Here is a 24,620-nt window from a genome sequence, read left to right as displayed (position 1 = left end):
TTTATGTGAGCCATTTCTATATAACTTTTTGTACGGACATGCTTTCTTTCTCTTGGGTAATACCTAGAAGTAGAATGCCTGAGTCATGGAGTAAATGAATATTTAACTTTTTAAGAAACTACCAAATTTTTTTTCCACAATGGTTGTACCATTTTGCATTCCCACGAGCAGGGCATGAGAGTTCCAGTTGCTCCACATCTTTGCCAACAAGGATAGTCAGTCTTTTTTTTTTCCCCAGTGGAATTTGAAGTCTTTTTAACTTTATTCAAGTAGGTCAGTGGTGGTAACTCAGTGTGGTTTAGATTTGTATTGTCCTAATGACTGTTGAGGTTCAACATCTTTTCTTGTGTCCTTCTTCCTTCAGCTTTATTCCTTTTTTTTTTTTTGAGACGAAGTCTTGCACTGTCGCCCAGGCTGCTGGAGTGCAGTGGCGGAATCTTGGCTCACTGCAAGCTCCACCTCCTGGGTTTACGCCATTCTCCTGCCTCAGCCTCCCGAGAACCTGGGACTACAGGTGCCCGCCACCACGCCCGGCTAATTTTTTGTATTTTTAGTAGTGACAGGGTTTCACCGTGTTAGCCAGGATGGTCTCAATCTCCTCACCTCGTAATCTGCCCACCTCAGCCTCCCAAAGTGCTGGGATTACAGGCATGAGCCACTGCTCCTGGCCCCAGCTTTATTCTTGTTGTTGTTGTTTTTTGTTGTTGTTGTTGAGACAGGGTCTCGCTCTGTCACCCAGGATGAGTGTATTGGTGCAAACATGGCTCACTGCAGCCTCAATCGATCCTTCCACTTCAGCCTGCCAAGTAGCTGGGACCACAGGCATGCGCCACCATGCCTGGCTAATTTTTGTTGTTGCTGTTGAGGGGGTAGAGACAGGGTCTTGCTATGTTGCTTGGGTTGGTCTTGAACTCCTGGACTCAAGCAGTCCTCTCACCTTGGCCTCCCAAAGGGCTGACATGAGCCACCAGACTCCATTTTTTTTTTCCCTAGACAGAGTCTCTCTCTGTCTATCCAGGCTGGAGGGCAGTGGCACAATCTTGGCTCACTGCCCCACCCCCGTCTCCTGGGTTCAAGTGATTCTCATGCCTCGACCTTCCCCATAGGATTACAGGTGTGCGTCACCATGCCTGGCTAACTTTTGTATTTTTTTTTAGAGATGGGGTTTTGCCATATTGCCCAGGCTGGTCTCGAACTCCAGGTTTGAAGTGATCCGCCCACCTCAGCCTCCCAAAGTGCTGGGATTACAGGCGTGAGCCACTGTGCCCTATCCCAACTTTATTATTTATCACAGTTGTTTTTGACCCTTCTTAGAATCTTTATGTTTTGTTTTTTGTTTTGTTTTGTGTTTTTGTTTTTGTGAGACAGAGTCTCATTCTGTTGCCCAGGCTGGAGTGAGTGGCGTGATCTCGGCTCACTGCAACCTGCACCTGCTGGGTTCAAGCAGTTCTGCCTCAGCCTCATGAGTAGCTGGGATTACAGGCACATACCACCAAGCCTGGCTAATTTTTGTATTTTTAGTAGAGATGGGGTTTCACCATGTTGGCCAGACTGGTCTCAAACTCCTGACCTCAGGTGATCTGCCCACCTCGGCCCCCAAAGTGCTGGGATTACAGGCATGAGCCACCGCCCTCAGCCCTAGAATCTTTATATTTTCTTTTTCCTTTTTTTGAGACAGAATCTCACTCTGTCACCAAGACTGGAGGCTGGAGTGCAGTGACGTGATCTTGGCTCACTGCAACCTCTGCCTCACAGGTTCAGGCAATCCTCGTGCCTCAGCCTCCCGAGCAGCTGGGACTACAGATGCATGCTACCACACCTGGCTAATTTTTGCATTTTTAGTAGAGACAGAGTTTTGCCATGTTGGCCAGGCTGGTCTTGAACTCTTGACCTCATGTGATCGACCTGCCTCAGCCTCCCAAAGGAGGGAGCGATTACAGGTGTCAACCACTGCCCTCAGCCCTAAAATCTTTATATTTTCATATGAATTTTAGAATCAGCTGTCTTTTTCAACACAAGGGCCTGCTGGGATTTTGATTGGGATTGTGTGGATTCTATAGATTAATTTGGAGAGAACTGGCATCTTAACAATATTGATCCTTCTGATACATTAATATAGCATATTTCCACTGACTCGGGTCTTCATTAATTTATCTCAGCAGTGTTTTGTAGTTTTCATTGTATAGATCTTCTACATCTTTAGTCAGATTGGTTCCTGATTATTTGGTTTTTTATGCTATTATAAGTGTTATGTTTTATTAGGCTGGAGACAGTGACTCAAACCTGTAATTCCAGCACTTTAGGAGGCTGAGGTGGGTGGATCGCTTGAGCTCAGGAGTTCGAGACCAGCCTGGGCAACATGGTGAAACCCAATCTTTGCAAAAAATAGGCCAGGTATGTTGGCTCATGCCTGTAATTCCAGCACTTTGGGAGGCTGAGGCAAGGGGATCACCTTAAGTCAGGAGTTCGAGGTCAGCCTAGCCCACATGATGAAACCACATCTCTGGCCGGGCGCAGTGACTCACACCTGTAATCCCAGCACTTTGGGAAGCTAGAGCGGGCCGATCACAAGGTCAGGAGATCAATACCATCCTGGCTAGCACGGTGAAACCCTGTCTCTACTAAAAATACAAAAAATTAGCTGGGCGTGGTGGCGGGTGCCTGTAATCCCAGCTACTCAAGAGGCTGAGGCAGGAGAATGGTGTGAACCTGGGATGCAGAGCTTGCAGTGAGCTGAGATTGTGCCACTGCACTCCAGCCTGGGTGACAGAGTGAGACTCTGTCTTAAAAAGAAAAAAAAAAAAGAAACCCCATCTCTACTAAAAATACAAAAATTAGCTGGGCATGGTGGCATGCCCCTGTAGTCCCAGCTACTTGAGAGGCTGAGGCACGAGAATCGCTTGAACCCGGGTGGTGGAGGTTGCAGTGAGCCAAGACCCCACCACTGCACTCCAGCCTGGGTGGCAGAGTCAGGCCTTATCCCTCCCCCGCCAAAAAAAAAAAAAAAAAAAATTAGCCAACCGTGGTGGCATGTGCCTGTGGTCCCAGCTACTTTGGAGGCTGAGGTGGGAGAATCACTTGAGCCCAGGAGCTTGAGACTGCAGTGAGCCGTGATCATGCCACCGTGCTCATGCCTGAGCAACAGAGTGAGACCCTGTCTCCAAATAAATAAATTTTGTTTGTTTGTTTGTTTTGAGATGGAGTCTAGCTCTATCGCCCAGGATTTTTGTCTCCAAAATCTTATATGCCCTTTTTTTTTTTTTTTTTTTGAGATGGAGTCTCGCTCTGTCGCCCAGGCTGGAGTGCAGTGGCATGATCTTGGCTCACTGCAAAGTCACGCCATTCTCCTGCCACAGCTTCCCAAGTAGCTAGGACTACAGGTGCCTGCCACCACACTCGGCTAATTCTTTTGTATTTTTAGTAGAGATGGGGTTTCACCGTGTTAGCCAGGATGGTCTCAATCTCCTAACCTCATGATCCGCCCGCCTTGGCCTCCCAAAGGGCTGGGATTACAGGCATGAGCCACCGTGCCCGGCCATGTTATGTTTTTTAAAATTTCAATTTCAAATTGTTCTTTGCTAATACATAGAAACACAGCATATTTTTTTCAATATTGATCTTATATCCTGCAACCTTGCTAAATAAACTCACTTATTAGTTCTAGTAATTATTTTGTAGATTCCTTAGGATTTTTACATAGATGATCATGTCACGTCTATTAATGAAGAAAGTTATACTTCTTACTTTCCAGTTTTTTTTGTGTTTTTTTTTTTTTTTGAGACAGAGTCTTGCTCTGTTGCCCAGGCTGGAGTGCAGTGGTGTGATCTCGGCTCACTGCAACCTCCGCCTCCCGGGTTCACGCCATTCTCCTGCCTCAGCCTTTCAAGTAGCTGAGACTACAGGTGCCCACTACCATGCCCGGCTAATATGTTGTATTTTTAGTAGAGACGGGATTTTACCGTGTTAGCCAGGATGGTCTTAATCTCCTGACCTCATGATCCACCTGCCACGGCCTCCCAAAGTGCTGGGATTACAGGCATGAGCTACTGCGCCCGACCTCCAATTTGTTTTTTTTGTTTGAGACGGAGTCTTGCTCTGTCACCCAGGCTGGAGTGCGGTGGCGTGATCTTGGCTCACTGCAACCTCTGTGTCCTGGGTTCAGATGATTCTCCTGCCTCAGCCTCCCGAGTAGCTGGGATTACAGGCATGTGCAACCACACCTGGCTGATTTTTTTATTTTTGATAGACATGGGATTTCACCATGTTGGCCCAGCTGGTCTCAAAACTCCTGACCTCAGGTGATCTGCCTGCCCCAGCCTCCCAAAGTGTTGGGATTACAGGCATGAGCCACCATGCCTGTTGCTTGCGTTATTTTCTTTACTAGAGTGTCTCATATTACACATTGTTTGAGAGGTAATTGCTCAGTAAGTATTTTTAAATCAATGAATAGGTATACTAAATTCTTAAAACTTTCTCCATAGGTGCTGCAGATGATTACAATAGAATTGGTTCTTCATTATATGCTTTAGGAACTCAGGATTCTACAGATATATGCAAGTAAGTGTTCTAATTTAAAACGTGAAATAGGCTGGGCGTGGTGGCTCACGCCTGTAATCCCAGCACTTTGGGAGGCGAAGGTGGGTGGATTAAGAGGTCAGGAGTTCAAGACCAGCCTAACCAACACGGTGAAACCCCGTCTCTACTAAAAATACAAAAATTAGCCAGGCGGGGTGACACACACCTGTAATCCCAGCTACTCAGGAGGCTGAGGCAGGAGAATTGTTTGAACCTGGGAGGCAGAGGTTGCAGTGAGCTGAGATTCCACCTTTGCACTCCAGCCTGGGCAACAGAGTGAGACTCCATCTCAAAAAAAATAAATAAATAAAACATGAAATATAGCTGGGCACAGTGGCTCATGCCTGTAATCCCAGCACTTTGGGAGGTGGAAAACCTGAGGTCCGGAGTTCAAGACCAACCTGGCCAACATTGCTAAACCCTATCTCTACCAAAAAATACAAAAATTACCCAGGTGTGGGTGGTGTGTGCCTGTAATCCCAGCTAGCTACTCGGGAGGCTGAGGCACAAGAATCACTTGAACCCGGGAGGCGGAGGTTGCAGTGAGCCAAGATCATGCTGCTGCACTCCAGCCTGGGTGACAGAGCAAGACTATCTCAAAAAATATATATGAAATATAAATAAAGCAGAGAAAATTTTCTATTGGCAGCCTGGATGCACACAATACTTTTGGTTTTTGTTTTGGTTTTTGTTTTAGTTTTTGTTTTGAAACAGGCTCTTACTCTGTCACCCAGGCTGGAGTGCAGTGGCACGATCATGGCTCTCTGCAACATTCTCCTTCCACGTTCAAGCAGTTCTCCCACCTCAGCTTCCAAAGTAGCTGGGATTACAGGTGCCTGCCACCATGCCTGGCTAATTCTTATATTTTTAGTAGAGATGGGGTTTCACCATATTGGCCAGGCTGGTCTCAAGCCCTTGACTTCAAGTGGCCTGCCCGACTCAGCCTCCCAAAGTGCTGGGATTACAGGTGTGAGCCACTTCTCCCGGCCAACAATACTTCTAATACAAAACTTTTGGAATATTTTTGTCAAAACACATTGATAATAAGGACCTCCTTTAAAAACTTGGGTTGAGGGCTGGGCATGGTGGCTCACGCCAGTAAATCTCAGCACTTTGAGAGGACGAGGCGGGCAGAACACCTCAGGTCAGGAGTTTGAGACCAGCCTGACCAACATGGAGAAACCCTGTCTCTACTAAAAATACAAAATTAGCCAAGTGTGGTGGCAGGTGTCTGTAATCCCAGCTACTTGGGAGGCTGAGGCAGGAGAATCGCTTAAACCCAGGAGACGAAGGTTGCGTTGAGCCGAGATCACAGCATTGCACTCCAGCCTGGGCAACAAGAGCAAAATTCCGTCTCAGAAAAAAAAAAAGAAAGAAAAAACTTGGGTTGATATTTTTTCTTCTCCCTTTCTGTCCTATTTTTTAAATCTGAGAAATAAAAATCGAGTTTACTCTCTCTCTCTATATATATATTTTTTTCTTCCTCCCCAACTGTGTTTTATTTATGAAAATGGGCTGATTTGTGTGTAAGAGAGTGGAAGAACCGAATTTATGTTAGAGTGTTCTTAAGTTTTGATAAAGCTTATAAATAAGAACTGCCATTTGGGAATTAGAATATATATGTATGTATGTATATGTGTTTATGTATTTCATTGGAGGTGAAATTGATTCTGCCACCCGCCCCCCGGAAGACGGTGTCTTGCTCTGTCACCCAGCCTGGAGTGCAGTGGTGTGTTCTCTAAAAACACAAAAATTAGACATGGTGGTGCACACCTGTAATCCCTGCTACTTGAGAGGCTGAGGCGTGAGAATCACTTGAACCTGGGAGGCAGAGATTGCAGTGAGCCAAGATCACACCACTGCACCCCAGCCTGGGCGACAGAGCAAGACTTGGTTTCAAAAAAACTAAAAATTAAACATATTTTTAAGCAGGAAAACTATTTTCATAGTCTATGCCTTTCTCTAAACCACATCCTTGACCTTTTCTCTAGTGTATTCTGTCTCAGATATTTAAAAGTCACGCTTTTTGGCAAAGCAAGGTATGATAGCTTACACTAATTAAAATGCCACCAGCCGGGCACAGTGGCTCACACCTGTAATCCCAGCACTTTGGGAGGCCAAGGCAGGTGAATCACCTGAGGTCAGGAGTTGGAGACCAGCCTGACCAACATGGAGAAACCCCATCTCTACTGAAAACACAAAATTAGCGTGGCGTGGTGGCGCATGCCTGTAATCCCAGCTACTCGGGAGGCTGAGGCAGGAGAATCGCTTGAACCTGGGAGGCAGAGGTTACAGTGAGCCGAGATTGCGCCATTGTACTCCAGCCTTGGCAACAAGAGAGAAACTCCATCTTAAAAAAAAAAAAAAAAAGCCACCTTCCCAAAGAGTTAATTCTTCTTATCAGGAAGAAGGAAAAAAGTCAACCTTGCCATCTGTTCTCTAACGTAAATCTGTCAAAGCAAGTTCTTTTGAGTGAAAGCAAAGTTCATAAAATTGTTTTTGCTTTGAGTAGTATTTGCCCTAATTCATTTATGATGTCATTTTAATTACATATTTTACAGAATACTTGAACCTGTGCCCTTTTTTTTTTTTTTTTTTTTGAGAGTGGATCTTGCTGTGTGGCCCAGGCTGGCATACAGTAGCTATTCACAGGTGCAGTCATAGAGCACTGCAGCCTTGAACTCCTGTGCTCAAGCAATCCTCTTGCTTCAGCCTCCTGGGTAGCTGGGACCACAGGTTTGTGCCAGAACGGGGTGACAGAATGATAGCCCATCTCAAAAAAAAAAAAAGAAAAAGAAAAAAATGAATAACCAATTTCTACTTAAGAATTTATTTTCACTTTTAACTAAATAGTTTATCTGTCAAATGCTGATACCAACTAAAAAATATCCCAGCACCAGACTATTTTTTTTGTAGTTGTTCTTGAGACGGAGTCTCGCTTTGTTGCCCAGGCTGGAGTGCAGTGGCTCAGTCTTGGCTCACTGCAAGCTCCACCTCCCGGGTTCACACCATTCTCCTGCCTCAGCCTCCCAAGTAGCTGGGACTACAGGCGCGTGCCACCACGCCAGGCTAATTTTGTTTTGTATTTTTAGTAGAGACAGTGTTTCACCATGTTACCCAGGATGGTCTCGATCTCCTGACCTCATGATCCTCCCACCTCGGCCTCCCAAAGTGCTGGGATTACAGGCATGAGCCACTGCACCCGGCCAAACACCAGACTATTAAAGGGTAGTTTAATTACAGGATTGCACCATCGTGCCCCACTAATTTTTTGTATTTTTAGTAGAGATAGGGTTTCACTGTGTTGCCCAGACTAGTCTCAAACTCCTGGCCTCAAGTGAGCTGCTTGCCTCAGCCTATTTGCTAAAATGAATCTAGATAAATTTTGTTGGCTGGGCACAGTGACTCATGCCTGTAATCCCAGCACTTTGGGAGGCCAAGGTGGGCAGATCACTTGAGGCCAGGAGTTTGAGACCAGCCTGGCCAACATGGCGAAACCCCATTTCTACTAAAAATACAAAAATTAGCCAGGCTTGGTGAGCACCTGTAATGCCAGCTATTTAGGAGGCTGAGGCAGGAGAATCGTTTGAACCCAGGAGGTGGAGGTTGCAGTGAGATGGCGCTACTGCACTGCAGCTGGGGCAAGAAAGCGAGATTCAATCTCAACAACAACAAAAACATGTTTAATGTATGGCTTAGGCTGTCATCTTGAAATGGGGCCCAGCACTCTGGCTCACACCTGTAATCTCAGCAGTTTGGGAGGCCACGGCGGGCAGATCACTTGAGATCAGGAGTCCAAGACGAGCCTGGACTCAAGCCATCCTTTCACCTTAGCCTCCCGAATAGCTGGGACTACAGGTGTGCACCACCACACCTGGCTAATTTTTAACCAGGTGAAAACTTGTCTCTACTAAAAATACAAAAATTAGCCAGGCATGGGGGCAGCTGCCTGTAATCCCAGCTACTCAGGAGGCTGAGGCAGGAGACTCACTTGAACCCAGGAGGCAGAGGTTGCAGTGAGCTGAGGTTGCGACGCGGCACTCTGGCCTGTGCAACAGAGCCAGACTCTGACTCAAAAAAAAAAAAAAAAAAAAAAATCAGGGCCGGGCGTGGTGGCTCACACCTGTAATCCCAGCACTTTGGGAGGCCGAGGCAGGCGGATCACAAGGTCAAGAGATCAAGACCATCCTGGCCAACATGGTAAAACCCCGACTCTACTAAAAATACAAAAATTGGCTGGGCGTGGTGGCGGGCGCCTGTAGTCCCAGCTACTCGGGAGGCTGAGGCTGGAGAATCGCTTGAACTCGGGAGGCGGAGGTTACAGTGAGCTGAGATTGCGCCATTGCACTCCATTCTGTGCAACAAGCGTGAAACTCCATCTCAAAAAAAAAAAAATCAAATGAACAGATAGTCTATCTGTAAACAGATTTCAAGTAATCTGTTTTATTGGTAGAAGTACAGGGAGATTTTTGTCAAACTAAATGAAGTCTGCAGTTAATAAGGCTATTGAATATAATTGCAATGAGACAAGGTGTTATTAATATGGTTTGGGAGCATATTCTCATACATTTGAAATGGAAAATTACTTTGAATGTAGCATATGATGAAAATATTTTCCTTTCCAGGTTTTTTCTCAAAGTTTCAGAACTGTTCGATAAAACAAGAGTAAGTACTAAATTATAGAGATATACTGCATAATATTGTGCCCAGAGAGAGCTCATGTTAAAGGTTTTTACCACAATTCAGAAAATTTTTTTAAAAGAGTGATCACTATTGGCCAGGCACGGTGGCTCGTGCCTGTAATCCCAACACTTTGGGAGGCCAAGTGGGGCGGATCACGAGGTCAAGAGATCAAGACCATCCTGGCCAACATAGTGAAACCCTGTCTCTACTAAAAATACAAAAATTAGTTGGGCGTGGTGACGCATGCCTATAGTCCCAGCTACTTGGGAGGCTGAGGCACAAGAATTGCTTGAACCCGGGAGGCCAACGTTGCGGTGAGCCAAGATTGCACCACTGCACTCCAGCCTGGCGAGAGAGCAAGACTCTGTCTCAAAGAAAAATAAAAAGAGTAATCACTGTTAACCATTTGGTGATTTAAATCTCTGCATGTGGTAATATTTAACTTGCTATGGTTCTGTTTAACTCTATTGAGGAAGATGAGTGTACTTCAGAAGGATGATGAAACAGATTTGGATTCCATTGGGAGTTTTTCAGGAAATTCCATTTTTTGTTATTGCCTTTAAGTATTTGTATAAAAGTTCATATTCTTCTGTGTGCAGTGACTTAACGCTTGTAATCCCAGCACTTTGGGAGGCTGAGGCAGGAGGATCTCTTGAGTCCAGGAATTTGAGATCAGCCTGGGAAAACATAGCAAGACGCTGCCTCTACAAAACGTTTAAAAATTAGCTAGGTGTGGTGGTGCAAACCTGTAGTCCTACTTGGGAGGCTGAGGCAGGAGGATGCTTGAGCTCAGGAGTTTGAGGCTGCAGTGAGCTGTGACCGTGCATCTGCACTCCATGCTGGGTGACAGAGTGAGACCCTGTCTCTAAAAAAAAAAAAAAAAAAAAGGAATCCCTCCTGGAACAGATAAACAAATTAATTAAATACTATATACCAATAAGAATAAAGGAACCAGGCCAGGTGGGTCACACCCATAATGCCATACATTGAAGGGTGAGGTGGGAGGATCAGTAGAGCCCAGGAGTTCGACCAGCTTGGGCAATGTAGCAAGACTCCCTCTCTACAAAAGTTACCAAAAATTAGCCAGGCGTGGTGGCGCACAACTGTAGTCCTAACTACTTGGGAGGCTGAGGCAGGAAGATTCTTGAGCCCAGGAGGTCAAGGTTATAATGAGTTATGATTGTGCCAGTGTACTCCAGCCTGGGTGACAGAGACCCTGTATCAAAGAAAGAAAGAAAATGAATAGAAAATTACCAGCAACCCAGATGCCCTGTCTCCTCCTCATCTCCTCAGCTGCCTTTCAAGGCACTGCCAGTGAGATTTGGGTTTTTTGTTTTGTTTTTTGTTTGTTTGTTTGTTTGTTTTTGAGACGGAGTCTTGCTCTTTCACCCAGGCCGGAGGCTGGAGTGCAGTGGCACGATCTCGGCTCATTGCATCCTTCGCCTCCCAGGTTCAAGCGATTCTCTTGCCTCCTGAGTAGCTGAGATTACAGGCATGTGCCACCACGCCAGGCTAATTTTTGTATTTTTAGTAGAGATGGGGTTTCACCATGTTGGCTAGGCTAGTCTCAAAGTCCTGATGTCAAGTGATCTGCCTGCCTCGGCCTCCCAAAGTGCTGGAATTACAGGCATGAGCCACTGTGCTCGGCCCAGCCCCTTTTTTATTTTTATATATAATATAAATGCATGTGCAATATGTATTTTTTTTTTTTTTTTGGCAGAGACAGGGTCTTGCTATGTTGCCCAGGCTGGTCTGAAACTACTGGCCTCAGGCAGTCATTCTGCCTCAGCCTCGCAAAGTGCTGGAATTACAGGTGTGAGCCACTGTGCCCGGCTTATATTCTTTTATGTCTGTTTCTTGTATTCAACATTATATTCATAGGATTAAACCATGTTGTTGCACATAGATGTAGTTCCTTTATTCTTTTTGTTTTAGAGACGGGGTCTCACTCTGTCGGCCAGGCGGGAGTGCAGTTGCATGATCATAACTCATTGTAGCCTCAAACTCTTGAGCTCAAGCATCCTCTTGCCTCAGCCTCCCAAGTAGTTAGGACTACAGATGTGTGTTACCATGCCTGGCTAATTTTTGTAGAGAGGGAGTCTCACTACATTGCTCAGGCTGGTCTTGAACTCCTGGCCTCTTTTGATATTCCTGCCTCACCCTTCAAAGCATTGGGATTACAGACATGAGCCACCTGGCCTGGTTCCTTTATTCTTCTTGCGGTATAGTATTTTATTAATTTGTTTATCTGTTCTACTGTTGATAGGCATTTGGATAGTTTCTAGTTTGGGCTTCTTTATAACAATACTGCTAAGATTATTCTTGTATATCTTCTGAACACAAGTATACAATTCTGTTGGGTATATATAACTAGGAGGGGAATTGATGGATCATATGATAACCATGTGAAAAGCTTCAGCAGAAACTGCAAAACTTTCCCATAATGATTGTACCAATTTGCATGCCCACAAGAATGAGTTTGAGCATTTAGGTTGTTCTACAAGCTTGTTAAAACTTAGTATTTTACCTTTATAATTTTTGTCATTCTGGTAGGTGTATAGTTGTTTTAGTTTAACCTTTTTTTTTTTTTTTTTTTTGAGATGAAGTCTCGCTCTGTCGCCAGGCTGGAGTGCAGTGGCGCGATCTTGGCTCACTGAAACCTCTGCCTCCCAGGTTCAAGCAATTCGCCTGCCTCAGCCTCCCGAGTAGCTGGGACTACAGGTGCACGCCTCCATGCCCAGCTAATTTTTGTATTTTTAGTAGAGATGGGGTTTCACCATGTTGGCCAGGGCGGTCTTGATCTCTTGACCTCGTGATCCGCTCACCTTGGCCTCCCAAAGTGCTGGGATTACAGGCATGAGCCACTGCACCTGGCCCCTTAACTTTTTTTTTTTTTTTTTTTCTTTTTTGAGACAGATCTCACTCTGTCACCCAGGCTGGAATGCAGTGGCATCTTGATTCACTGCAACCTCTACCTCCTGGGTTCAAATGATTCTCCTGCTCAGCCTCCCCAGTAGCTGGGATTACAGGCACACATCACCATGCCCAACTAATTTTTGTACTTTAGTAGAGATGGGTTTCACCATGTTGGCCAGGCTGGCCTCGAACTCCTGACCTCAAGTATTCCACCCACCTCAGCCTCCCAAAATGCTAGGATTACAGGCATGAGCCTTATTAAGGTGCCAGCCTTACTTTAATTTTTTATTTTGGCGGTAATTTCAGACTTAGAGAAAAGTTGCAGAAAATAGTACAAGAATCCCTGTAATGCATCATCCAGGTTTCTGAATATTAACATTTTCCCTTTTGTATTTTTGTTTGTTTGTTTGTTTTGAGACAGAGTCTTGCTCTGTCACCCAAGCTGGAGTGCAGTGGCACGATCTTGGCTCACTGCAACCTTTGCCTCCTGGGCTCAAGTGAGTCTCATGCCTCAGCCTCCCAAGTACCTGGGATTACAGGCATTGCTGCCACTCCTAGCTAATTTTTATGTAGAGACGGGGGGGGGGGGCGGGGGGGGGTTTCACCATGTTGGCCAGGCTGGTCTCGAACTCCTGACCTCAAATGATCCACCTGCCTTGTCCTCCCATAGTGCTGGGATTACAGATGTGAGCCACTGCACCTGGCCAATATTAACATTTTCTACATTGCTTAAAGTTCTTACATTCCAAAAAGTCCGTCTTCATTCTGTGTCCTTTATGCATACCTGTCTCTTTTTTTAGTATAAGAATTATTTTTAATATAGTCAATACTGTTACTAATGATTCTCCCTTAATGTCATCAAATATCCAGTATGTACATTTTCCCAATTGTCTCATAAATGGCTTTTTATTATAGTATAGCTTGTTTGAGTCAGGATACAAACAAGGTCCCATATATTGCATTTGGTTGATAAAATAAATTTCTTTTCATCCTCTGTCCCGTCATACTGAAGAGCTACCTTTTTAATCTGACCTGGCTACTTCCCCTTCCATCTCACCTCAAACATACCACTTCTGGTTATTACTCTGTGGTGTCTTCAGGCACATTTTACTAAAGCTTTGACTGCATTTTCTGGCTGTCCTCAGCAGGAGGATTAGATTGAATTACCTAGTCTACCATTGCAAGCCTTCATTCCTTTAAAATTGTGTGTACATATCAATTACAATTGAAATGAATAGAGGCTGGGCACAGCGGCTCACATCTGTAATCCCAGCACTTTGGGAGGCTGAGGTGGGTGGGTCACCTGAGGTCAGGAGTTCGAGACCAGCCTGGCTAACAAGACAAAACCCCGTCTCTACTAAAAAAAAATACAAAAAAATTAGCCAAGCTTGGTGACATGCACCTGTAATCCCAGCTACTAGAGAGGCTGAGGCAGGAGAATCGCTTGAACCCAGGAGGCCGAGGTTGTAGGGAGCTGAGATCATGCCACTGTACTCCAGCCTGGCAACAGAGCAAGACTTCGTCTGAAAAAGAAAGAAATACCTAGAAAGTTTTTTTTTGTTTTGTTTTTTGTTTTTTGAGACAGTCTCTCGCTCCGTCACCCAGGCTGGAGTGTAGTGGCTCAATCTTGGCTCACTGCAACCTCAGCCTTCTGAGTAGCTGGGATTACAGGCATGCACCACCATGCCTGGCTAATTTTTGTATTTTTAGTAGAGACGGGGTTTCACCATGTTGGTCAGGCTGGTCTCGAACTCCCGACCTCATGATCCGCCCTCCTCGGCCTCCCAAAGTGCCGGGAATACAGGCATGAGCCACCATACCCAGCCTGAGAAAATATTAATGAAGGTAAAAGATCATATTGAAACTCATTATAGAGTCTGACTGGGCATGGTGGTTCACACCTGTAATCCCAGCACTTTGGAAGGCTGAGGCAGGAGGATCATTTGAGGTCAGGAGTTTGAGACCAGCCTGGCCAACATGGTGAAACCCCACCTCTACTAAAAATACAAAAGTTAGCCAGGTGTGGCAGTGCATGCCTGTAATTCCAGCTACTCGGGAGGCTGCGGCAGGAGAATTGCTTGAACCTGGGAAGCAGAGGTTGCAGTGAGCCGAGATTGCGCCACTGCATTCCGGCCTGGGTGACAGAGTAAGACTCTGTCTCAAAAAAAAAAAAAAAAAAAATACGGTGTCCTTCCATAAACTCAAGAGTCTCATTTGATCTGATCTTTTTTCTGTTCATTTTATGTGAGAGTTGCAAAGAAAAGTAACAGGCTAGTAGAAGCAAAAAGGGAAGGAAAGCTCAATAAAATAGGAATGGATACTATAGTTAAAACTTCAATTTTTTAAACTATAATAATAGTTTAAATTAAGTAGGAAATTAAGAAGGAAACCAGGCCGGGCGCGGTGGCTCACGCCTGTAATCCCAGCACTTTGAGAGGCCGAGGAGGGCAGATCACGAGGTCAGGAGATTGAGACCATCCTGGCTAACATGGTGAAACCCCGTCTCTACTAAAAAATACAAAAAAAATAGCCGGGCGTGGTGGCGGGCGCCTGTAGTCCCAGCTACTCGGGAGGCTGAGGCAGGAGAATGGCGTGAACCCAGGAGGCGGAGCTTGCAGTGAGCCAAGATAGCGCCACTGCACTCCAGCCTGGGTGACAGAGCAAGACTCCGTCTCAAAAAAAAAAAAAAACAACAACAACAAAAAGAAGGAAACCACTGAGAGGAGAATGTAGTTGTTGATTAAATATTCAATTTTTTCCTTCTTTTCAGAAAATAGAAGCACGAGTGTCTGCTGATGAAGACCTCAAACTTTCTGATCTTTTAAAATATTACTTAAGAGAATCTCAAGCTGCTAAGGTAATTTTAATCTTTTTTTAAATGAGCCATTTTACAAACAGCCATTTCTTGAGTTTGTTAGACTTCAGATTGTTAATGATGATTTATCTCCTTTATATGATTTTAAATTATATTTTCAAATATGAATTCTATTTCTCCTTTTAGAAATTGTATATATGTGTATAATTGTACATATTTCATGTGGGAAACCCCACATAAAAGTTTCCTCTTTATTATACTTCTGATATAATCTAGAACTTTAAAAAAATGAATTTGTGGTCAGGTGTGGTGGCTCATGCCTGTAATCCCAACACTTGGGGAGGCCGAGGCCAGAGGATCACCTGAGGTCAGGAGTTCAAGACCAGCCTGGCTAGCATGATGAAACCCTGTCTCTACTAAAAATACAAAAATTAGCTGGCATGGTGGCGGGTGCCTGTAATCCCAGCTACTTGGGAGGCTGAGGTGGGAGAATCACTTGAACCTGGGAGGCGGAGGTTGCAGTGAGCTGAGATCGCGTGCCATTGCACTCCAGCCTGGGCAACAAGAGCGAAACTCTGTCTCAAAAAAAAAAAATTGAGGCCAGGGGTGGTGGCTCATGCGTCTAATTAATCAGCACTTTGGGAGGCTGAGGTGGGTGGATCACCTGAGATCAGGAGTTCGAGACCACCCTGGCCAACATGGTGAAACCCCATCTCTACTAAAAATACAAAAATTAGCCGGGCATGGTGGTGGGCGCCTGTAGTCCCAGCTACTTGGGAGGCTGAGGCAGGAGAATTGCTTGAACGCAGGAGGTGGAGGTTGCAGTGAGCAGATATCACGCCATTGCACTGCAGCCTGGGCAACAAGAGTGAAACTCTGTCTCAAAAAATAATAATAATAAATAAAAACAAAGAAAAAGAAAAAAGCAGGAGCTGGCCGGGCGCAGTGGCTTACGCCTGTAATCCCAGCACTTTGGGAGGCCGAGGCGGGTAGATCACCTGAGGTTGGGAGTTCGAGACCAGCCTGATCAACATGGAGAAACCCCAACTCCGTCTTAAAAAAAAAAAAAAAAATGTGGTATATTTCTTCAGGTAAAATGTCTCGGAAAACAAAACCCTGGAATAACAGTTGTATTGCTAAAGGATTTCTTTCTTTTTTTTTTTTTTTTTGAGATGGAGTCTCACTCTGTCACCCAACTGTAACCTCTTCCTTCTGGGTTCAAGCGGTTTTCCTGCCTCAGCCTCCTGAGTAGCTGGGATTACAGGCTTGTGCCACCACACCCAGCTAGTTTTCGTATTTTTAGTAGAGGCAGGATTTCCCTATGTTGGCCAGGCTGGTCTCGAACTCCTGACCTCAGGTGATCTGCATGCCTTGGCCCCTCCCAAAGTGCTGGAATTAACAGGCATGAGCCACATACTGCGAAAGGATTTCTTTTTTTCTCTTTTTTTTTTTTTTGAGGTGGACTCTAGCTCTGTTACCCAAGCTGGAGTGCAGTGGCATGATTGCAGCTCACTGCAACCTCCGCCTCCCGGCTTCAAGTGATTCTCCTGCCTCAGCCTCCCAAGTAGCTGGGATTACAGGTGCCCGCCACCGGGCCCGGCTAATTTTTGTATTTTTAGTAGAGATGGAGTTTCACCATATTGGCCAGGCTGGTCTCGAACTCCTGACCCCGTGATCTCCCCACCTCGGCCTCCCGAAGTGCTGGGATTACAGGCATGAGCTACCACACCTGGCCACAAAAGGATTTCTATTTGGTCTATGCAAGTCCTCCATTGAGCATGAGAGTGCCATAAAACAAAAATATGCTTTTTTATAAGGCAACTCATGTTTCCTTTTAAAAGGCCATGTGCTCCTGGGCGCAGTGGCTCACACCTGTAATCCCAGCACTTTGGGAGGCTGAGGAGGGTGGATCACAAGGTCAGCAGTTCGAGAGCAGCCTGGCCAACATAGTGAAACCCCGTCTCTACTAAAAATACAAAAATTAGCCAGGCATGGTAGCAGGCACCTGTAATCACAGCTACTCCAGAGGCTGAGGCAGGAGAATTGTTTGAACCCAGGAGAGGGAGGTAGGTAGTAGTGAGCCGAGACCGCGCCATTGCATTCCAGCCTGGGCGACAAAGCGAGACTCCGTCTCGAAAAAAATAAATTAATTAATTTTTAAAAAAAAGCTGTGTGCAAGACTAAAACACTAACCAAAAACAATTTGTTTTTTTTTTTAAGGCAGAGTCTCGCCCTGTTGCCCAGGCTGGAGTGCAGTGGCATGATCTTGGGTTATGGCAACCTCTGCCTTCTGGGTTCAAGCCATTCTCCTGCCTCCGCGTCCTGAGTAACTAGGACTACAGGCACTCGCCACCATGCCTGGATAATTTTTGTATTTTTAGTAGATACGGGGTTTCACCATGTTGGCCAAGCTGGTCTCGAACTCCTTACCTTAAGTGATCCACCAGCCTCAGCCTCCCAATGTGCTGGGATTACAGGCGTGAACCATCTCGCCTGGCCTCAAAAAGTTTTTTTGGCTGGGTACTGTGACTTATGCCTGTGATCCCAACACTTAGGGAGGCCAGTGTGGGAAAATCACATGAGGCCAGGAGTTCAAGACCAGCCTAGGCAACAAAATGACATTCTATGTCTACAAAATATTTTAAAAATTAGCTAGGCCATGGTGGTGTGTTCCCGTAGTCCCAGGGGAGGCTGACACAGGAGGATTGCTTGAGCCCAGGAGTTCAAAGCTGCAGTGAGCTGTGATTGCCACTGTATACTGTTGCCTGGACAACAGAGTAAGACCTTGTCTTTTAAAAAAGTTAACACGAGGCCGGGTGCGGTGGCTCACACCTGTAATCCGAGCGCTTTGGGAGGCTGAGGCGGGTGGATCACGAGGTCAGGAGATCAAGACCATCCTGGCTAACACGGTGAAACCCCGTCTCTACTAAAAAATAAAAAAAATTAGCCGGGCATGCTGGTGGGTGCCTGTAGTCCCAGCTAGTCAGGAGGCTGAGGCAGGAGAATGGCATGAACCCAGGAGGCGGAGCTTGCAGTGAGCCGAGATCGCGCCATGGCACTCCGGCCTGGGGGACAGAGTGAGACTCCATCTCAAAAAAAAAAAAAACAAAAAAAACACAAATAACTGAAAAGCACTGAAAACTTAGTGGATCAGATAACGCAAATTCAATGTTAATTTGTGAATTGAGATATTGTACACAAAATTCCCACCTGATCACTGATGCTGATAATTTTTATTAAATTATCTATAACCCTTTAATTTTGAATTCTTAGGTACTTATAAATACACTGTTCATATCAAATTATATCTTATAAACTATTTACATTGGATGGGCAGTGCTAAAATACTCACTTTTGAAGACTCTAAATTATCAAATGTGGTTGTTTTTTGTTTTAATTTTTTGCAGAGACAAGTGTCTCACTGTGTTGCAAACTCCTGGGCTCAAGTTATCCACCCGCCTCAGCCTCCCAAGGTGTTGGGATTATAGTTGTGAGCCACTGTTCCCAGCCAAATGTGGTCGTTAGTAGATAACAATTTCTTAGTAACTTTAAGAAATAATTAAAATTTAGTTGTCAGAATTAAAACTACAACAAGGTATCACTGTACACCTTAATTAGAATGGCTAAAATGAGAAAAATTCTGGCAAAGATACATACCAACTTAAACCATCATATACTGTTAATAGGAATGTGGTGCACTTCCTTGGAAAACTTCATAGTTTCTTAAAAGGCGAAATATACTATCGAGTGATCCAGTCAATTCACTTCTAGGTATTTACCCAAGAGAAATGAAAGCAGGGCTGGGCGTGGTGGCTCACCCCTGTTATCCCAACACTTTGGGAGGCCAAGCCAGAAGGATTGCTGGAGGCCAGGAATTCAAGACCAGCCTGGCAACATAGCCCAATCCTATCTCTATTGAAAAGAAGGAAAGAAAGAAATGAAAGCATATGTCCATACAGGTGTTCACAGCAGCTTTATTTGTAACAGCTGAAAATTGACAACGCAAATATTCAATGGATGATGAGATAAACACATTGTTATATAGCCATACAATGGAATAGTACTCAGTAATAAAAAGAAATGTGCTATGGATGCATGATATGTGCCCACCATTATAATATTATACACAGTATTTTTGTTGTCCTAAAAATCCTCTGTGCTCTCTCCGTTCATCCTCCTTTCTCCCAATCCCTGGCAGCCACTGATCTTTTTACTGTCTCCATAGTTTTACTTTTTCTAGAATGTTATATAGTTGGAATCATGTAGTATATAGTGTTTACAGGTGGGCTTCTTGCATTTAGTTACATGCGCTTAAGTTTCTTCTGTGTCTTTCCGTTTTTTGTTGTTGTTTTTTTTTGAGACGGAGTCTCACTCTGTCGCCCAGGCTGGAGTGCCGTGGCATGATCTCGGCTCACTGTAATCTCCATTTCCCATGTTCACGCTATTCTCCTGCCTCAGCCTCCCAAGTAGCTGGCACTGCAGGCGCCCACCACCACGCCCGGCTAATTTTTTGTATTTTTAGTAGAGATGGGGTTTCACCGTTTTAGCCAGGATGGTCTTGATCTCCTGACCTCGTGATCCACCTGCCTCAGCCTCCCAAAGTGCTGGGATTACAGACGTGAGCCACTGCACCTGGCCTCTTCTATGTCTTTTCATGGCTTGATAGCTCATTTCTTCTTAGTGCTGAATAATATTCCATTGTCTGGATGTAACACAATTTATATTCTCAGAATATATGAAGAACTCTTAATAAAAAGAGAAGGCTGGGGCCAGGTGCGGTGGCTGACATCTGTAATACCAGTACTTTGGGAAGCCAAGGGGGCTGGATCATGAGGTCAGGAGATCGAGACCATTCTGGCTAACACAGTGAAACCCCATCTTTACTAAAATACAAAAAAATTAGCCGGGCGTGGTGGTGGGCGCCTTTAGTCCCAGCTACTCGGGAGGCTGAGGCAGGAGAATGGCATGAACCCGGGAGGCAGAACTTGCAGTGAGCCAAGATTGCACCACTGCACTCCAGCCTGGGCGACACAGTGAGACTCCATCTCAAAAAAAAAAAAAAAAAAAAAGAAGGCCAGGTGCGGTGGCTCACGCCCGTAATCCCAGCATTTTGGGAGGCTGAGGCAGGTGGATCATGAGGTTGAGAGTTCAAGACCAGCCTGGCCAACATGGTGAAACCCTGTCTCTACTAACAATACAAAAAAATTAGCCAGGTATGGTGGCAGGCGCCTGTAATCCCAGCTACTCGGGAGGCTGAGGTGGAGAATTGCTTGAATCTGGGAAGCAGAGGTTGCCCTGAGCCGAGATCGCACCACTGCACTCCAGCCTGGATGACAGAGCACGACTCAGTCTCAGGAAAAAAAAAATGTGAGATATCACTTTATACCCACAAGGTGGCCTTCATTAAAAAAAAAAAAAACAGGTAAGACCAGGCACAGTGGCTCACAGCTGTAATCCCAGCACTTTGGGAGGCAGAGGCGGGCAGATTACTTGAGGTCGGGAGTTCAAGACCAGCATGACCATGGAGAAACCCCATCTCTACTAAAAATACAAAATTAGCCAGGCGTGGTGGCACATGCCTGTAATCTCAAGGTACTCTGGAGGCTGAGGCAGGAGAATTGCTTGAACCCAGGAGGCAGAGGTTGCGGTGAGCTGAGATCGCGCCATTGCACTCCAGCCTGGGCAACAACAGCGAAACTCCATCTCCAAAAACAAAACAAAACAAAAACCCCCAAAAAACAAAATAAGTGTTGGCAAGGATGTGAGTGACAAAATTTGAACTCTCATATGGTGTTGGTAGGAATGTAAAATGTTCAGCCACTATGGAAAACCATATGGCAGTTACTCAAAGGTTTGATGTAGAGTTACCATATGACTCAGCGATTTCATTCCTTAATAGTGAGAAATGAAACCATGTCCACATAAACACTTGTATGCAAATGTTCACAGCAGCATTATTAATTATATCCAAAAAGTGGTAATAAACCAAATGCCTATCAACTGATGAATTAATGTGATATAACCATACAGTGAAATACTATTCAGCAGTAGAAAGGAGTGAAATATTGATTTGTGCTACAACATAGATGAACTTGAAACAAGCTAAGTGGCAGAAGCTAGGCACAAAAATGACACGATTCCATTTTTATGAAATGTCCAGAATAGGTGAATCCCCATCTCTACTAAAAGTACAAAAATTAGCCAGGCTTGGTGGCACACGCCTGTAGTCCCAGCTACTCAGGAGGCTGAGGCAGGAGAATCACTTGAACCCGGGAGGTGGAGGTTGTAGTGAGCCGAGTTCATACCACCACACTCCAGCCTAAGCAACAGAGTGAGACTCCATCTCAAAACAAACAAACAAAAAAAAAAACATGTCCAGAATAGGCAAATCTGTAGTAGGCAGCAAATTAGCAGTCGTCTAGGGATATGGGCACACATGGGGAAATGGCAAGTGGCTGTTAATGGGCATGGGGTTTCTTTTTGGGTGATGAAAGTATTCTAAAATCGATTATGGTGATCCTCAGTTCTGTGAGCTTGCTAAAAACCATTGAATTACATATTTTAAATTGTGAGTTATGTGGTACATACATGGACTATCAAGCTGTTACTTAAAAAACGGACTGAGCCCTTTCCCCTGGCTGGCAGTGCGCAGGCCGGGCCGCATGATGCCTGGAGTTACTGTAAAAGATGTGAACCAGCAGGAGTTCATCAGAGCTCTGGCAGCCTTCCTCAGAAAGTCTGGGAAGCTGAAAGTCCCCGAATGGGTGGACACCGTCAAGCTGCTGGCCAAGCACAAAGAGCTTGCTCCCTACGATGAGAACTGGTTCTACACGCGAGCTGCTTCCACAGCGTGGCACCTGTACCTCTGGGGTGGCGCTGGGGTTGGCTCCATGACCAAGATCTATGGGGGATGTCAGAGAAGTGGCGGCATGCCTGGCCACTTTAGCCGAGGCTCCAAGAATGTGGCCCACCGGGTCCTCCAAGCCCTGGAGGGGCTAAAAACGGTGGAAAAGGACCAAGATGGGGGCCGCAAACTGACACCTCAGGGACAGAGAGATCTGGACAGAATCGCTGGACAGGTGGCAGTTGCCAACAAGAAGCATTAGAACAAACCATGCTGGGTTAATAAATTGCCTCATTCGTTAAAAAAAAAAAAAAAAAAAAACCAGGCTGAGTGCAGTGGCTCACGCCTGTAATCCACTTTAGCAGGCTGAAATAGGGGGATCACTTTGAGGCCAGGAGTTTGAGACCTGCCTGGGCAACATAGTGAGGCCCCGTCTCTACAAAAATCTCTAAATATTAGAATAACTTTGGGAGGCCGAGGCGGGTGGATCACGAGGTCAAGAGATCGAGACCATCCTGGCTAACGTGGTGAAACCCCATCTCTACTAAAACTACAAAAATTAGCCAGGCGTGGTGGCGTGCACCTGTAGTCTCAGCTACTCAGGAGACTGAGGCAGGAGAATTGCTTGAATCCGCGAGGCGGAGGTTGCAGTGAGCTGAGATCGCGCCACTGCACTCCAGCCTGGTGACAGAGCGAGACTCCGTCTTAAAAAAAAAAAAAAAAATTCAGAGGTTGCGGTGAGCCAAGATCACGCCATTGCATTCCAGCCTGGGCCACAAGAGCAAAACTCCACCTCAAAAAAAAAAAAAAAAAAAAAAAAAAATTGGAGTAACTGACATGTAGTATTCACTATGTGTTAGCTCTGATGGTTGTGGTGGTGGTGACAGTGGTGGCTGTGTGTGACTACTGGAAACATGCAGTATATATACTATTGTGAAGCATTCTGTTTTATAGGATCTCCTGTATCGAAGGTCTAGGTCACTAGTGGATTATGAAAATGCTAATAAAGCACTGGATAAAGCAAGAGCAAAAAATAAAGATGTTCTACAGGCCGAAACTTCCCAACAATTATGTTGTCAGAAATTTGAAAAAATATCTGAGTCTGCAAAACAAGGTACTGTTACGTTAACCTTTAATCACAAGATATGCTTTATGACTATTATGTAAATTAAATAATCCTAATTTCTTTTTCACAGAACTTATAGATTTTAAGACAAGAAGAGTTGCTGCATTCAGAAAAAATTTAGTGGAACTGGCAGAGTTAGAACTGAAGCATGCAAAGGTAGTGTTGTAATAAAGATTTAATTTAAGTTACATGTAATTTAGAAATGAATCAGTTATGACATTGATAATTCTTTAATGTCAGTTCTCAGGGATACTGTGACAACTATTCCTGAACTGGAATTACATTTTCCAAGATTATTTCACTGCTTCAAAATAGTTGGTCTGGGTTTTTTGTTTTGTTTTGTTTTTTTGAGACAGAGTCTGGCGCTATTGCCCAGGCTGGAGTGCAGTGGCAATGATCTCAGTTCACTGCAACCTCTGCTTCCCGGGTTCAAGCGATTCTCACGCCTCAGCCTCCTGAGTAGCTGGGATTACAGGTATGTGCCACCACACCTGGGTAATTTTTGTATTTTTAGTAGAGACAGGGTTTCACCATGTTGGCCAGGCTTATCTCGAAATCCCGTCCTCAAATGATCCTCCTGCCTCAGCCTCCCAAAGTGCTTAGATTACAGACACGAACCACCATACCCGGCTAGTCTGGGGCTTTTTTGTTTTGTTTTGTTTTGAGACCTCCGCAACCTCTGCTTCCCAGGTTCAAGCAACTCTTCTGCCTCAGCCTCCCAAGTAGCTAGAACTACAGGTGCATGCCACCACACCCAGCTAATTTTTGTATTTTTAGTAGAGACAGGGTTTTCACCATGTTAGCCAGACTGGTCTCGAACTCCTGACATGAGGTGATACACCTGCCTCGGCCTCCCGTAGTGCTGAGATTACAGGCATCAGCCACCATGCCCGGCCAGGTTTTTTGAAAATGTATTTATTTAATTATGTTTTAGAGCTGGAGTCTTGCTATGTTGTCCAGGATAGCATCAAACTCCTGGGCTCAGTTAATCCTCCTGCCTCAGCCTCCCGAGTAGCTGGGATTACAGGTGTATGCCACCATGCCTAGCCCTCTGGTCTTTTTTCACGTTAGTTGTTTACTTTGAATTAAGCCTCTTCTTGTAGTTAATAGAAAGTTTGGCCTAAACCTTAGAGTGATTTTAAGAATAGAGCATCTTAGAATTGAGAGGGATTTTAAAGATTATTTAATTAAAGTAAAAATAATATCTATAACGTCTCCAATAGTCAGCTCTGAAAGAATCTAATACCTAATATGGAAACCAGTATCATTTTTTGACTAGTTGTTTTTTAAAAAGTCTTTCTTAATAAAAACATTTAAAAATTAGGCTGGGTGCGGTGGCTCACGCCTGTAATCCCAATACTTTGGGAGGCCAAGACGGGTGGATTATCTGAGGTCAGGTGTTCAAGACCAGCCTGGCCAACATGGTGAAACCTCATCTCTACTAAAAATATAAAAATTAGCTGGGCGTAGTGGTGGGCGCCTGTAATCCCAGCTACTTGGGAGGCTGAGGCAGGACAGTTGCTTAAACCCAGGAGGCGGAGGCTGCGTGAGCCAAGATTGCGCCACTGCAGTGCAGCCTGGATGCCAAAAAGAAAAATTTATTTAACATTTGCTGTTTTTGTTTTTTGATTTCTTGGTCTAATAACCCTGTCAAAATGTTT

The 24,620-nt window shown here is 45.0% G+C and overlaps 2 protein-coding genes across 6 annotated transcripts in view; both read left to right on the top strand.

Moving 5' to 3' along the window:
* SNX6 (sorting nexin 6) overlaps positions 1 to 24,620 on the top strand; it is a 68,971-nt gene that overhangs the window by 39,575 nt on the left and 4,776 nt on the right. For 4 of the 5 annotated variants that reach the window (XM_016925989.4, XM_054665948.2, XM_063793298.1 and 1 more), the window contains 5 exons: positions 4,482 to 4,557; positions 9,201 to 9,240; positions 14,945 to 15,031; positions 22,788 to 22,947; positions 23,030 to 23,115. In XM_016925989.4, the coding sequence (XP_016781478.3) occupies positions 4,482 to 4,557; positions 9,201 to 9,240; positions 14,945 to 15,031; positions 22,788 to 22,947; positions 23,030 to 23,115 (449 nt within the window). The remainder of the gene's footprint in view (positions 1 to 4,481; positions 4,558 to 9,200; positions 9,241 to 14,944; positions 15,032 to 22,787; positions 22,948 to 23,029; positions 23,116 to 24,620) is intronic. The other variant, XM_054665949.2, reaches the window with a different exon arrangement.
* LOC129136970 (small ribosomal subunit protein eS19-like) lies at positions 20,665 to 22,278 on the top strand. Its single transcript, XM_063793300.1, has one exon. It carries the CDS (start codon positions 21,565 to 21,567, stop codon positions 22,093 to 22,095), a length of 531 nt encoding a protein of 176 aa, XP_063649370.1. The 5' UTR covers positions 20,665 to 21,564; the 3' UTR covers positions 22,096 to 22,278.

This window comes from Pan troglodytes, chromosome 15, assembly GCF_028858775.2.
Source record: "Pan troglodytes isolate AG18354 chromosome 15, NHGRI_mPanTro3-v2.0_pri, whole genome shotgun sequence".
NCBI classification, from domain to species: Eukaryota; Metazoa; Chordata; class Mammalia; order Primates; family Hominidae; genus Pan; species Pan troglodytes.
This window is presented reverse-complemented; position numbering and strand designations above follow the sequence as displayed.